The sequence below is a fragment of the Cherax quadricarinatus genome, chromosome 44 (genome assembly GCF_038502225.1).
Source record: "Cherax quadricarinatus isolate ZL_2023a chromosome 44, ASM3850222v1, whole genome shotgun sequence".
In the NCBI taxonomy this organism is placed as follows: domain Eukaryota; kingdom Metazoa; phylum Arthropoda; class Malacostraca; order Decapoda; family Parastacidae; genus Cherax; species Cherax quadricarinatus.
This window is the reverse complement of record NC_091335.1, coordinates 17,683,739-17,698,054: the sequence shown is the minus strand read 5'-3', so window position 1 is coordinate 17,698,054 and position 14,316 is coordinate 17,683,739. Positions and strand designations below refer to the sequence as shown.

The 14,316-nt window shown below is 38.5% G+C and overlaps 1 protein-coding gene across 2 annotated transcripts in view; it reads left to right on the top strand.

The window, feature by feature from the left end:
• Positions 1 to 14,316, top strand: part of uex (metal transporter uex) — a 428,924-nt gene that overhangs the window by 349,628 nt on the left and 64,980 nt on the right. For both annotated transcript variants that reach the window (XM_070094153.1, XM_070094154.1), the window contains exons 6-10: positions 3,784 to 3,955; positions 5,122 to 5,313; positions 7,253 to 7,399; positions 13,111 to 13,254; positions 13,537 to 13,673. In XM_070094153.1, the coding sequence (XP_069950254.1) occupies positions 3,784 to 3,955; positions 5,122 to 5,313; positions 7,253 to 7,399; positions 13,111 to 13,254; positions 13,537 to 13,673 (792 nt within the window). The remainder of the gene's footprint in view (positions 1 to 3,783; positions 3,956 to 5,121; positions 5,314 to 7,252; positions 7,400 to 13,110; positions 13,255 to 13,536; positions 13,674 to 14,316) is intronic.

Genomic DNA, 14,316 nt, shown 5'->3' with positions numbered 1-14,316 from the left:
CCAGGGCCAGACTCATGGAACTCCGTGTTCATCAAGAACTGCAAGAAGCCCCTATCACGAGCTTTTACCATCCTATGGAGAGGGAGCATGGACACGGGGGTCGTCCCACAGTTACTAAAAACAACAGACATAGCCCCACTCCACAAAGGGGGGCAGTAAAGCAACAGCAAAGAACTACAGACCGATAGCACTAACATCCTATATCATAAAAATCTTTGAAAGGGTCCTAAGAAGCAAGATCACCACCCATCTAGAAACCCATCAGTTACACAACCCAGGGCAACATTGGTTTAGAACAGGTCGCTCCTGTCTGTCTCAACTATTGGATCACTACGACAAGGTCCTAGATGCACTAGAAGACAAAAAGAATGCAGATGTAATATATACAGACTTTGCAAAGGCCTTCGACAAGTGTGACCATGGCGTAATAGCGCACAAAATGCGTGCTAAAGCAATAACAGGAAAAGTCGGTCGATGGATCTATAATTTCCTCACTAACAGAACACAGAGTAGTAGTCAACAGAGTAAAGTCCGAGGCAGCTACGGTGAAAAGCTCTGTTCCACAAGGCACAGTACTCGCTCCCAACTTGTTCCTCATCCTCATATCTGACATAGACAAGGATGTCAGCCACAGCACAGTGTCTTCCTTTGCAGATGACACCCGAATCTGCATGACAGTGTCTTCCATTGCAGACACTGCAAGGCTCCAGGCGGACATCAACCAAATCTTTCAGTGGGCTGCAGAAAACAATATGAAGTTCAACGATGAGAAATTTCAATTACTCAGATATGGTAAACACGAGGAAATTAAATCTTCATCAGAGTACAAAACAAATTCTGGCCACAAAATAGAGCGAAACACCAACGTCAAAGACCTGGGAGTGATCATGTAGGAGGATCTCACCTTCAAGGACCATAACATTGTATCAATCGCATCTGGTAGAAAAATGACAGGATGGATAATGAGAACCTTCAAAACTAGGGAGGCCAAGCCCATGATGACACTCTTCAGGTCACTTGTTCTATCTAGGCTGGAATATTGCTGCACACTAACAGCACCTTTCAAGGCAGGTGAAATTGCTGACCTAGAAAATGTACAGAGAACCTTCACGGCGCGCATAACGGAGATAAAACACCTCAATTACTGGGAGCGCTTGAGGTTCCTAAACCTGTATTCCCTGGAACGCAGGCAGGAGAGATACATGATTATATACACCTGGAAAATCCTAGAGGGACTAGTACCGAACTTGCACACGAAAATCACTCACTACGAAAGCAAAAGACTTGGCAGACGATGCAACATCCCCCAATGAAAAGCAGGGGTGTCACTAGCACGTTAAGAGACCATACAATAAGTGTCAGGGGCCCGAGACTGTTCAGCTGCCTCCCAGCATACATAAGGGGGATTACCAACAGACCCCTGGCAGTCTTCAAGCTGGCACTGGACAAGCACCTGAAGTCGGTTCCTGACCAGCCGGGCTGTGGCTCGTACGTTGGTTTGCGTGCAGCCAGCAGTAACAGCCTGGTTGATCAGGCTCTGATCCACCAGGAGGCCTGGTCACAGACCGGGCCGCGGGGGCGTTGACCCCCGGAACTCTCTCCAGGTAAACTCCAGGTACCTTCTTGGCTGCTATTCAACTCTTCCTCCACAATTGTTATGGGGTGGGTGCCAATGCATTGTCAAAAATTTATATGTACACCCCACGCAGCCAGACGTAAGTTGCCTATATTTTTTTTAATTTCATTCTTGTGAGGTAATTATATGTAAATATAAGTTAAGTACATTAATTTAGCCTAACCAAAAGTAACAAATATTAAAGTTTTCATGAATTTCAGACTTGCAGAAATGCATAAAGGCCAATTTTCATGAAGTGTCTTGTGTGTGTACTTGGCCTCCACTTGTTTACCTTTGTCCTGAACTTGCCTTTACTAATGTCAGAAATTTACTACCATGTCTATGACCTGGAGTATAGGGCACTCTTATCCTTTTTGTTTGACTCATGTTTGCAGATCCAGTACCAGATTGGTGGCTTACTTATGGACTTAACAGTAATTGTTTTTTTGTTATAATTTATTCTTTATTAGTTAAAATTTTACAATACATACAACTTATATACACCTGAACAATACCTAAAGGATGCTTCCTAGAGTCAGTGCCTCCATGGCCTGGTCTTTAACCCTTTGAGGGTCGACAGGCCCTCTCCGAGACTCGTTCTCAGGGTCGGCCAAATTTAAAAAAAAAAATAATTTTGTCTTATGAAAAGATAGAGAATCTTTTCCCGATCATAATGACACCAAAATTATGAAATTTGATGGAAAACTTACGGAATTATGCTCTTGCGAAGTTAGCAGTCTCAGCGATGTTTATGCATCGGCGATTTTGCCCACTTTGAGCCCCATTTTCGGCCAATTCCACTGCACTAGTCGACGAAAAACATGAATATTTCGCTAGAACTCCATTTTTTCTATCGAATGAGTGCAAGAAACCATCCATTTACCAATTTCAACTATCCAGTACAGTGGTCAGAATTTAGCAATTTTGCCAATTTCACACAAATTTCAAAAGATGCCAATTTCCGAATAGGGTCCAGAATAAACAAGAAAGACATTCCTGGCACTAAAATGACATTTCCTTTGTTCATTAGTCACGTCTCAAGGCCCCTCTTACATTCTTTTGCTTTCCACTTTGAATTTTTATTCTCACAAAAAATAGAAGATTTACTGTTATGCAGACTACTGCATTAGTGTAAAAATGGTATAAATAATATTGGCACACTTGCAAAAGAATATTAGACTCACCAGTTGACGTGTATTGGACGCTTGGCATGATTTGTTTACTTTTGAACTTTGGTAAAAATCAAACATTTCTGCTACTTTGAGCTCAATTTCAAGGTACTTTTCATTGTACAACCAGTCAAAATCATCTCAATTTCTGTAATATGTCTTCCATTCTATAAAATGAGACCACGAAAACTAGAATACAACAATAAATACCATACGAAAATACAGTGCAAAGTTGCTGTTTTATTCCAAAAAAATGGTCAGTTTTTTTTTTCTCATTATGCACTGTGTGCTGCAGGATTTTTTTTATCCTGTGCACACTGACCACATAGACCCATTCTTTCATATGTAGGCCTACCAGCTTTCTCCCACTAGATTTGAGGGCGCTAGAATTTAGGCGTACTAGTACGTCAAAAACACTGGGTCGTAAGCCGTACTAGTACGGCCGAAACCCTCAAAGGGTTAACCAGGCTTCCCAGTGGATCAAGGCCTGATCAAAAAGGCTGTTAGCTAGGGGTACTTGCCTTGAGGCTACACTTTTATTATTTTTATGTGGGGAAGTGGGAATTATGAGGACTTCAGCCCACCCTTGCTGTTGCCACTGAGTAGAGTGCTTGCCTTTATCCAGGTACACAAGTTTATTTCCTTCCCATGAAATACTGCAATTGGAATAATTTCTAGAGCACCTAAATTCATTAACTTGCACTCTCTAGAGAAGAATTTACTAACCGTTCTGTTTATCATTCTTGGGTCTCTCTCATATTTGCCCGCATGGTTCAGCGATTAATAGAATTTCTATGATTTATCATTGTACTGTATTACGGTAAAGTATTGAGTATATTTTGATTTAGAAATTTTCTTGAACACAAATGTAAATTTTCTGTTATGTACCACAGTATATTGAATGTGTTATTGTTCATATCAGTTCTAAATATTTTCAGTAAATACTTATATACAGTAAAGAGTGTTGTGAAAATTAATATGTTCATACATTGTTTGCAGGTGACACATGACCACAATGAACTGAAGCAAGAAGAACAGAACATTATCTGTGGTGCACTGGAACTGCACAAGAAAACAGTTGGCGAGGTTATGACTAAACTTGACGATGTATATATGCTCAGCATTGACACTATTCTCGATTTTAATACCATTAATGAAATAATGCAGCAAGGTAAATTATTTTCTTTGTCATTATCTGTCTGTAGCTTGTAATGTTTTCCTGCCTTTTTTTTTTTTATAATAGTTTAGTTTTTTTTTATTTTCAGGCTGGTTTTTCCTCACTTTTTTCATTATTTATAGATTTTGTTTTTTAATATATTGCAATGTTTTTATTTTGTTTACTGCTCTGATAGATCTTAATTGATTGATATTTGTATGTACTTGTAGCCTTCCTCTTTCTCTGTATACCTGGCTAATACACAGATCCTTATGTTTTATCTTAATAAGTTTTAATCCTAGCAGTCTTATCATATTATTAGTGTATCTTCCAATTCCCATACAGTATATCCTGCTACATGCTCTATATTCTTAAAATTCATTAGGCATTTTGGAATCTTCCTGATCTGTCATACTTCCACTTTATCTATTTTTGGTCTTAAATGGTTGTGATCTTTCTAACCCTCACCATTATTTTGTAATAGTTAAGAAATGCTTAATGAAACAAATTCTGCTATTTTATAGTAGCTTTGAATGATAAGATAATCAAGTTTAAGGCCATGCTTTAAAATTATTAGATTAAAAAAACATTTGAAAGAAAAGATTAAACATTGTAAATAAATTGGTTAGTATATACTATATATGTGCCTCAGAATGTGTAGAGTAAATACTAAATTTTGATTAAATCTCTCAACTTTTGTTGAGGTCACACATTATATAACAAACAAATGGTGAACTTTATGAACTCCAGGTTATATACAATTGCAACATGTAAAAAAATTGTCATTAATATTGGTGTAATTCATAGTGAATTTTTTTCTTAGTTTTGTACTACTGAAGGACAACCAGGTTGGATTAATAGTAGAAATTTAACTAACCAACCATTTTTCACATTCCAGTTAACTTTTTTTAAACAGTCAACCTTGTATTCAACATGAGACGTCATATTATTAGTGAAATAAAAAGAGTTAAAGGAGATACTGTATTGAATTTACATTCAGCTGTAGTTTTGAATTCATTAATTACTGTATTTGAATTTTTTTTAGTAGAAATTTGGGTAAAACATTTAAACATTAGAAGCTAAACTGTTCTGTTAGATCATAAATATATACCACACACAACTACTGTATCCATCTGATCTTTTTCCTTTACCGAAAACTAATATGTTTTTCTTCATTTTAGGTTATTCACGTGTGCCTGTGTATGAGGGGGAACGTACAAATATAATAGCAGTCTTGTTCATTAAGGACTTAGCCTTTATTGACCCTGATGATAATACACCCCTGAAGACACTAAGTCAGTTCTACCAAAACCCATGCAACTTTGTTTTTGTGGATACAACACTGGATGTCATGTTTAAGGAATTCAAAGAAGGTAGGATATGATTTTTTTGTCATGTACAATAGGATATACATGTATAATTTTTGGAGGAACATTGCATTGTAATATCTTGTCATCTTGAACATATAGTAGAGTCATGCATTTTTCATTCACATGAAGACTAAAAGTCACACTACTATGGATGGAATAAATTACAGATATAATTTAGACAATGTTTGGGTCTGTCCTGAATCATTGTTAAGCATCAGCTTGATAATGGAATGAGGTATCACCTACATTTTGTTATCAGTTTGTTGGTTAATTATTTATCCAGTATATTTAGCTCATGCAAGAAGTTTGCAGTGTGAGAGCTACGGCTAGATTAATCTACAGAATGTATGTACGAGGAATGATGGATGGAAAAATAAATGTGCCAAGCTGTAATGCTAGAAGTGAAGAGGATATAGAAGTGTAGGTGTAAAATTATTTTTGAAAAGTAGTAATATGAAGTCTGTTAAATTATCAAGATATTTTGTAATTGATAATACAGTAAGTGCAAATATTAGGAAGATATGTACTGTATATTTTTATTATATTCATGAGGAAACACTAAATCTACAGGGGTCATACACCTGAGGACTGGCAAGTAATCAGGTTTGAGTCAATGAAGATTACTTTAATCCCCTTAAAAAGGGGTGAGGGCATGTACACTATAGTACTTTAACATACAGGTTGATCATCACTAATCCGGCACCATCGGGACCTGTAGGGTGCCAGATTAGTGATTTTGCTGGATTACAGAGTGGTTAAGTTAGAATACACTTAACCTAATGGCAGTATTTACGCATCAGTGATTTCACCCACTTTACGCCCTATTTTTGGCCCATTCCATTGTTCCAGTCTACCAGACTCATAGCTATTTTGCTAGTATTCCTTCTATTCTGTCGATTGAGTATAACAAACTGCCCATTTACCTGTTTCAACTACCCAATAAAGTGGTCAGAAATTGGTACTTAGAACAATTTCACACAAATTTCAAGAGATGTCAGTTTCAAAAAGTGTCCAGAATAAACACTGCAGACATTCCTGGCACTAAAATAACATTTTCTTTGTTCATTAGTCACGGCTACAGGCCCCTCTTATATTACACTTGCTTTTCATTTTAAATTTTTATTCACACAAAAAATAGAAGATTTACTGTTATGTAGACTACTGCATTATTGTAATAATTGTATAAATAATGTCAACACATTCATGACTGCATATTAGACTTGCCAGTTGGACACGTATTGTTTACTCTTGAACATCAGCAAAAATCAAACATTTCCGCTACTTTGAGCTCAGTTTCAAGGCACTTTCCATTATGAAACCAATCGAAATCATATATGTTTCTGTAATATATCTTCCATTCTATCAAATGAGACCAAAAAATGAGAATACAACCATAAAAACCATACGAAAATACACCACAAAGTCAGTTTTACACTGAAAACACGGTCGCAATTTTTTTTCTCGTGCACTGCATGCTGCAGGTTTTTTTTATATAGTGCACACTTACTACACAGACTTATCCTCTCATATGTAGGCCAAAATTTACCAGTCACAGCTTATATGAGTGAGATGAGCTCATGGCGACCTACAGTGGCTTCAAAGCCACTTTATCTTTTATGGACAGTGTATGGTGTTTGTGCTTTACACAATAAGAAGCATTTCTTTTATGTATTTATTGGAACCATGGCTAGGGCTAAAAGTGAGCAGGTTATTACAATAAATGGAAAAAAAGAAATTGGAATGACTTGTGCAGCAAGTAGTGCCACCAAACAATAGCAGCAGGTTGGTGTGGCAACCCCAGAAATTTGAAATGCTTGCCAAAATTAGTACTGAATTACTGATGGAACCGGATTACTGATTGCCAGATTAGTGATGGCTAACCTATACTTATCTTTTCCTAAATCATGAATTTCCAGGAATAATGTTGATTTTCTTCCTGTAGGTGCAAAGGGTCATATGGCTTTTGTTCATAAAGTGAACAATGAAGGCGACTGTGACCCCTTCTATGAGGTGTTGGGCCTTGTTACCCTAGAAGACGTCATTGAAGAACTTATTCAGGAAGAAATCGTTGATGAAACTGATGTATTCAGTAAGTTTTACACACTGAAGTTATCTCTTACTGTCTTTTTAATATTACAGTAAAATAGGGAAAATATAATGCTAGGCTAGAACATTCAGTGATCTGTAATACAATACTTTCAACCCCCAAGCTGAGCATCAACTTGGTACAGTACATGACTTTGTTATGATATTATTTTTCATATCAATACGGCTGCAGCAACATATCATTATCTGTACACATTCCAGAGTTCATTAGTAATAAGGGTTTTCTTTTTTCCCTTGTGATTAAAATGTTTCAACTATTGTTTTTCCTTCAAAATTTATTTGTTGATTTTACCATTTATTTTGGATTACTTATGAAAGAATTTTTGCCTACCAGTTATTGTGTACTGTATTTTTTGTTCATTGATTATATTCTGACTGCTGAGAATTGAATCTACAGTACATAAGGAGCCCTTGCATTTTACTGATCTATATTGTGCTGTTTTTAATTTGATCCATGATTCATATGTTCATTACACTGCAGTAGGTTCATTTTGCAAATAGGTAGGTGAGAAAGCTAAAAGATTGTAGCTAGTGGGTGAGAGAACAGGCAGATGAGTGACTGAGTGGGCTTGAGAGTGAGCAAGAATTCTACCACCCCTTCTTGAGGAACCAAGAGGGGTGGTAAGCTAGGGGGGACTGGGTATAGGACTTATCAGTGAGTGGTTGAGAAGGTTAATGAGTGGGGAAGAGGGACAGCTGGTAGCAAGCAGGTGAAAGGGCTAATGAGAGATCATGTGATACAGTAAGTGGGCTAGTTTGCATGAGGCCTAGAAAGTGGGTTGACTAGCTGGTGGGCGAGAGGGGCTGGTGAGAGGGCTAAATGATGGTTGAATGGGCTAGATGAGGGGTGAGATGGCTGATGGGCAAAATAAGTAGCTAGTATGTGAAAGGTCAGGCTGGGGAAAGAATGGAATAAAGATTAGCATGTTATGGGGCAGGAATCATGGCAAGAAGGCTGGCTAGTTAGCAGACAAGAGTGCAGGCTTATAAGAGGGTGAAATGAGGAGAGGGAGAGGTAATAAGAGGACAGGCTTTTGTTCAAACAAGATGGAGCTCTGATGAAACAGCAGGCTATAAAGTAGACAAGAGGGTATGCAAGAAAATGAGCAGGGTAGGCAAGTTAACAACAAAACTTGTTAGAAGAGTGGTTGAGATGGCAGGCTGGCAGGACTGTGAGTTAGTGAGGTGGGTGGAAAAGCAAGAGTGTGGGCGACTTAATGGGCAGGCGAGTAAGGAGGGGGAGCAACTAGTGAGTGAGTGGGTTGGTGGGCTGGCAGTGAGGTGGTAATGTGGTGAAGGAACAGGCAGGTTAGTGAATGGGTGGGAGAGTTGTGAAAAGTTTCACAGATGAACAGGGAAGAGAGAATGGGCAAACTAATAGGAATACTGTCAAGAGAGGGTTGGGGTAGAGGCAAATTGGTGAGCAAGAGGTGACAAGCTGGCAGGAGGAGGGTTCTACTCTGTTATTTCTACCAGATTTTAATGAAATCCTTTAACTATGTCTGACAAAAAATCTAGGACAGGGGCAGCTTATTGTAATACAGTTATTTTTTTTTTTTATTATCACACTGGCCGATTCCCACCAAGGCAGGGTGGCCCGAAAAAGAAAAACTTTCACCATCATTCACTCCATCACTGTCTTGCCAGAAGGGTGCTTTACACTACAGTTTTTAAACTGCAACATTAACACCCCTCCTTCAGAGTGCAGGCACTGTACTTCCCATCTCCAGGACTCAAGTCTGGCCTGCCGGTTTCCCTGAATCCCTTCATAAATGTTACTTTGCTCACACTCCAACAGCACGTCAAGTATTAAAAACCATTTGTCTCCATTCACTCCTATCAAACACGCTCACGCATGCCTGCTGGAAGTCCAAGCCCCTCGCACACAAAACCTCCTTTACCCCCTCCCTCCAACCCTTCCTAGGCCGACCCCTACCCCGCCTTCCTTCCACTATAGACTGATACACTCTTGAAGTCATTCTGTTTCGCTCCATTCTCTCTACATGTCCGAACCACCTCAACAACCCTTCCTCAGCCCTCTGGACAACAGTTTTGGTAATCCCGCACCTCCTCCTAACTTCCAAACTACGAATTCTCTGCATTATATTCACACCACACATTGCCCTCAGACATGACATCTCCACTGCCTCCAGCCTTCTCCTCGCTGCAACATTCATCACCCACGCTTCACACCCATATAAGAGCGTTGGTAAAACTATACTCTCATACATTCCCCTCTTTGCCTCCAAGGACAAAGTTCTTTGTCTCCACAGACTCCTAAGTGCACCACTCACTCTTTTTCCCTCATCAATTCTATGATTCACCTCATCTTTCATAGACCCATCCGTTGACACGTCCACTCCCAAATATCTGAATACGTTCACCTCCTCCATACTCTCTCCCTCCAATCTGATATTCAATCTTTCATCACCTAATCTTTTTGTTATCCTCATAACCTTACTCTTTCCTGTATTCACCTTTAATTTTCTTCTTTTGCACACCCTACCAAATTCATCCACCAATCTCTGCAGCTTCTCTTCAGAATCTCCCAAGAGCACAGTGTCATCAGCAAAGAGCAGCTGTGACAACTCCCACTTTGTGTGTGATTCTTTATCTTTTAACTCCACGCCTCTTGCCAAGACCCTCGCATTTACTTCTCTTACAACCCCATCTATAAATATATTAAACAACCACGGTGACATCACACATCCTTGTCTAAGGCCTACTTTTACTGGGAAAAAATTTCCCTCTTTCCTACATACTCTAACTTGAGCCTCACTATCCTCGTAAAAACTCTTCACTGCTTTCAGTAACCTACCTCCTACACCATACACTTGCAACATCTGCCACATTGCCCCCCTATCCACCCTGTCATACGCCTTTTCCAAATCCATAAATGCCACAAAGACCTCTTTAGCCTTATCTAAATACTGTTCACTTATATGTTTCACTGTAAACACCTGGTCCACACACCCCCTACCTTTCCTAAAGCCTCCTTGTTCATCTGCTATCCTATTCTCCGTCTTACTCTTAATTCTTTCAATTATAACTCTACCATACACTTTACCAGGTACACTCAACAGACTTATCCCCCTATAATTTTTTTGCATTCTCTTTTATCCCCTTTGCCTTTATACAAAGGAACTATGCATGCTCTCTGCCAATCCCTAGGTACCTTACCCTCTTCCATACATTTATTAAATAATTGCACCAACCACTCCAAAACTATATCCCCACCTGCTTTTAACATTTCTATCTTTATCCCATCAATCCCGGCTGCCTTACCCCCTTTCATTTTACCTACTGCCTCACGAACTTCCCCCACACTCACAACTGGCTCTTCCTCACTCCTACAAGATGTTATTCCTCCTTGCCCTATACACGAAATCACAGCTTCCCTATCTTCATCAACATTTAACAATTCCTCAAAATAGTCCCTCCATCTTCCCAATACCTCTAACTCTCCATTTAATAACTCTTTAATACATTATAGGAGAAAGGGACAAATAAACTGCAAGATACATTGGGTGATAAAATTAAGGTGTTCCATGGCTTGGTTGGTAGCATCCTCAACTCATATTCTGAGGGCCCATAGTTCGATCCCTATCATGGGTGGGTATGATGGGCATGTTTCCTTGCATTTTTTGCCCCTGTTCACTGATCAGTTAATATACCTTAGACAGGGCTTGGCTTTGAAATGAGCTGAGGTAAGATAACAGCTCTTAGCTTAAAAATATAACTGTGTCAAAAATAGGATGAAAAGAAGAGTGTGAGCTGACTCTTAGGATTATAATTACCTTACATCACTTATGCATTTTATTTGTAATCATCTCACATCACTTAACTTTTATATGAGCACTCCGTTGTCCCTTAGGTTAGTTACTACTTGTTGACAGGATTTTAGTAAGAAAGTTGCAGAAATAACAGGGAGCATTTTTGTCTTAATTGCTTATTTACTTGCTTGCTTCCATGCTTATTTTTTCCATCTTGCTTGCCAGCTAGGATTATTTCTTCATTAAAAATAAAAATGGCTTTTTAAGGTCTCCTTCAAGCATTATCCTAATTTATATCATTAGGTCAGTGGAAGTAGAATAACATGCTCTGCAGTACAGTACTACAGTGATTTATGTTTCATATTTTTTAAGTAATTAGAGGTAGTAATAAACAGTACTATTACATGAGATACATCCAGGGAGGTACTACTGTCCTGTTATGTGAGTGTGAAGCATACACTGGCAGTATTGCTGGTCTTTTATTTCTTCTCATGAACATGCAAGATGACAGGCAAGTCTTATAAATTTCTACTTACGTTGACTCATATGTGTACTTCATTTGTGTTCTAATAGAGTAAGTATATAGCTCTTATTCATTTAATATTTCTTCTCTAATTTAGGAGGCTTGGTCTGAGACTTAATGATGAGTGGTGTTTACGAGGCTTATAGACACATCAAAATAAAGTCAAATCAAATTTTATTTCCAAGAATTACAGGATGTTAATTCAGCTGTGGGATTACATCTTTTTTGTATATTCTAAGTAAAACCCCCATTTTATGCAAATTATTTCACACATTCTAAAACTAGTATTTACAAGCTACAGCACTTGAAGTTGCCTCCCTTGAAGTACTCTTCTTGGGAGGCTATCCCAGTGCCTCTGCCATTTTTTGAAATATTTCTGGAACTCTTTCTTTCCTAATGGTGTGTAGTGAGGCCTGCTGTTGTGCTTGAATCTTCTCCCTGTCATTAAAACACTACTCCTTGAATGCCATTTTTAATTTTGGGAAGAGAAAGAAATCACAGGGGTTAGATCTGGGAAGTAGTGAGGGTGGGGGACGACCGCCATGTTTTTTTTTAAGTATTGGTGTCTGGTTTTGACATTGATGGATGACCAGAGCATTCATCATTCACACCTGACATTCATCCTGCTTTGAATCAAGAAAACCATTCAAAACACTATGCCTGACCCATTGCTTCATTGCCAAATGCTTGCTGAAGCATTTTGAGAGTTTAACTAGCTGTTTGACTGAGCTTGAAACAGAATTTCATACACATGCTGTTCTTTCAAAGATTCCATTCTCTTACACAAAAAATGCATGTTCAACACACCATCTGCACTGCACTTTAAAAAGGAGTGTGCTGCACAGCGTGATCTATGCCACTGCTATATTTCACTCAGGAACCACATGAAAATTGCATAGGTATTTAGCTAAGGATTATAACATAGACTGGTAATTTTAGTTTTGTGTGATAATTCAGTATAAATAATTTCTATACATAGCAGGAGCAAGGGGCTAGTAACCCCTTCTCCTGTATACATTTCTAAATTTAAAAAGAGAAACTTTTGTTTTGGTGGGAAATGACTGGTTTGTTGAAAAAAAGAAAGTGGTTTAGATCACAGTGGGGAGGTAGCAAGTGGATAAGTTTACTATTACATAATACAATTGACACAGTGTTTATGATCATTACATATTGAATATTATATAAATTTTAAGTGATATTGTTGACAGTGCTTTTGAAGCTATTGGGAGATAGAGTTTTTTCTAACCAGTTAGGAATGTAAAACAATAATGCCCTTGACAAGTATTATGTTGATATTTTGGCATCTGTGTTCCCAAGGAAAATTAATGGTGATGTGCTAAAGAGAGTGCAGAAAGAATGGTGTTTGCTAAAAATTCAATGTTTTATTATTTCCTGCAGCTGACAATCGCTCCAGACGCCGTCGTCTGCACATTTGTCGACCAGACTTTACAGAGTTCTCCAACCTAAACAACCAGACAAATCAAAAACGTGTACAAATTTCTCCTCAGATGCAGGTGGCAGCTTTGCAGTATCTTCGCACATGTAGGTCATGTATTTTATTCATTTATAAATAATGTACAGTATACAAAAAACAGAGAGTATGGTTATGACATGGACTATGAGATGTGATTATTGTTTGCATTGAGCACTGAATATCCTTTGAGGCCTCTCTAAATTCCATACCTTCCTTCCATATATATAGAAATGTTAAAGTAATACAATTGGCTACAAGTTTTTGAATGTCTTGGTATAACCAAAGAAGTGTAATGTAAACCATGTATCATAGCTGCTCATTGATATCTAATAATAATTTCTGTATTTCAGCTCTTGAGCCATTCAAGGAAGGTCAATTATCAGAAATGATTGTTAAAAAGCTGCTAAATCAAGATGTTATCCACAGCATTAAGCTGCGCAACAAGGAGCATTCCAAAACTGATCAGCATACCTTTATATACACACAGGTGTGTAGCAGTCTTCCTTTTACCATTAATTTGTTAATAAAAATTCAGTAACTTTTTTAACAAGTTGGCCGTCTCCCACCGAGGCAGGGTGACCCAAAAAGAAAGAAAATCCCCAAAAATACTTTCATCATCATTCAACTCTTTCACCTCACTCACACATAATCACTGTTTTTGCAGAGGTGTTCAGAACACAACAGCTTAGAAGCATATATGTATAAAGATACACAACATATCCCTCCAAACTGCCAATATCCCGAACCCCTCCTTTAGAGTGCAGGCATTGTACTTCCCATTTCCAAGACTCAAGTCCGGCTATATAAAAATAACCAGTTTCCCTGAATCCCTTCACTAAATATTACCCTGCTCACACTCCAACAAATCGTCAGGTCCCAAATACCATTCGTCTCCATTCACTCCTATCGAACACGCTAACGCAGGCCTGCTGGAAGTCCAAGTCCCTCGCCCACAAAACCTCCCTTACCCCTTCCTTCCAACCTTTTTGAGGACGACCCCTACCCCGCCTTCCTTACCCTATAGATTTAAATGCTCTCCATGTCATTCTACTTTGATCCATTCTCTCTAAATGACCAAACCACCTCAACAACCCCTCTTCAGCCCTCTGACTAATACTTTTATTATCTCC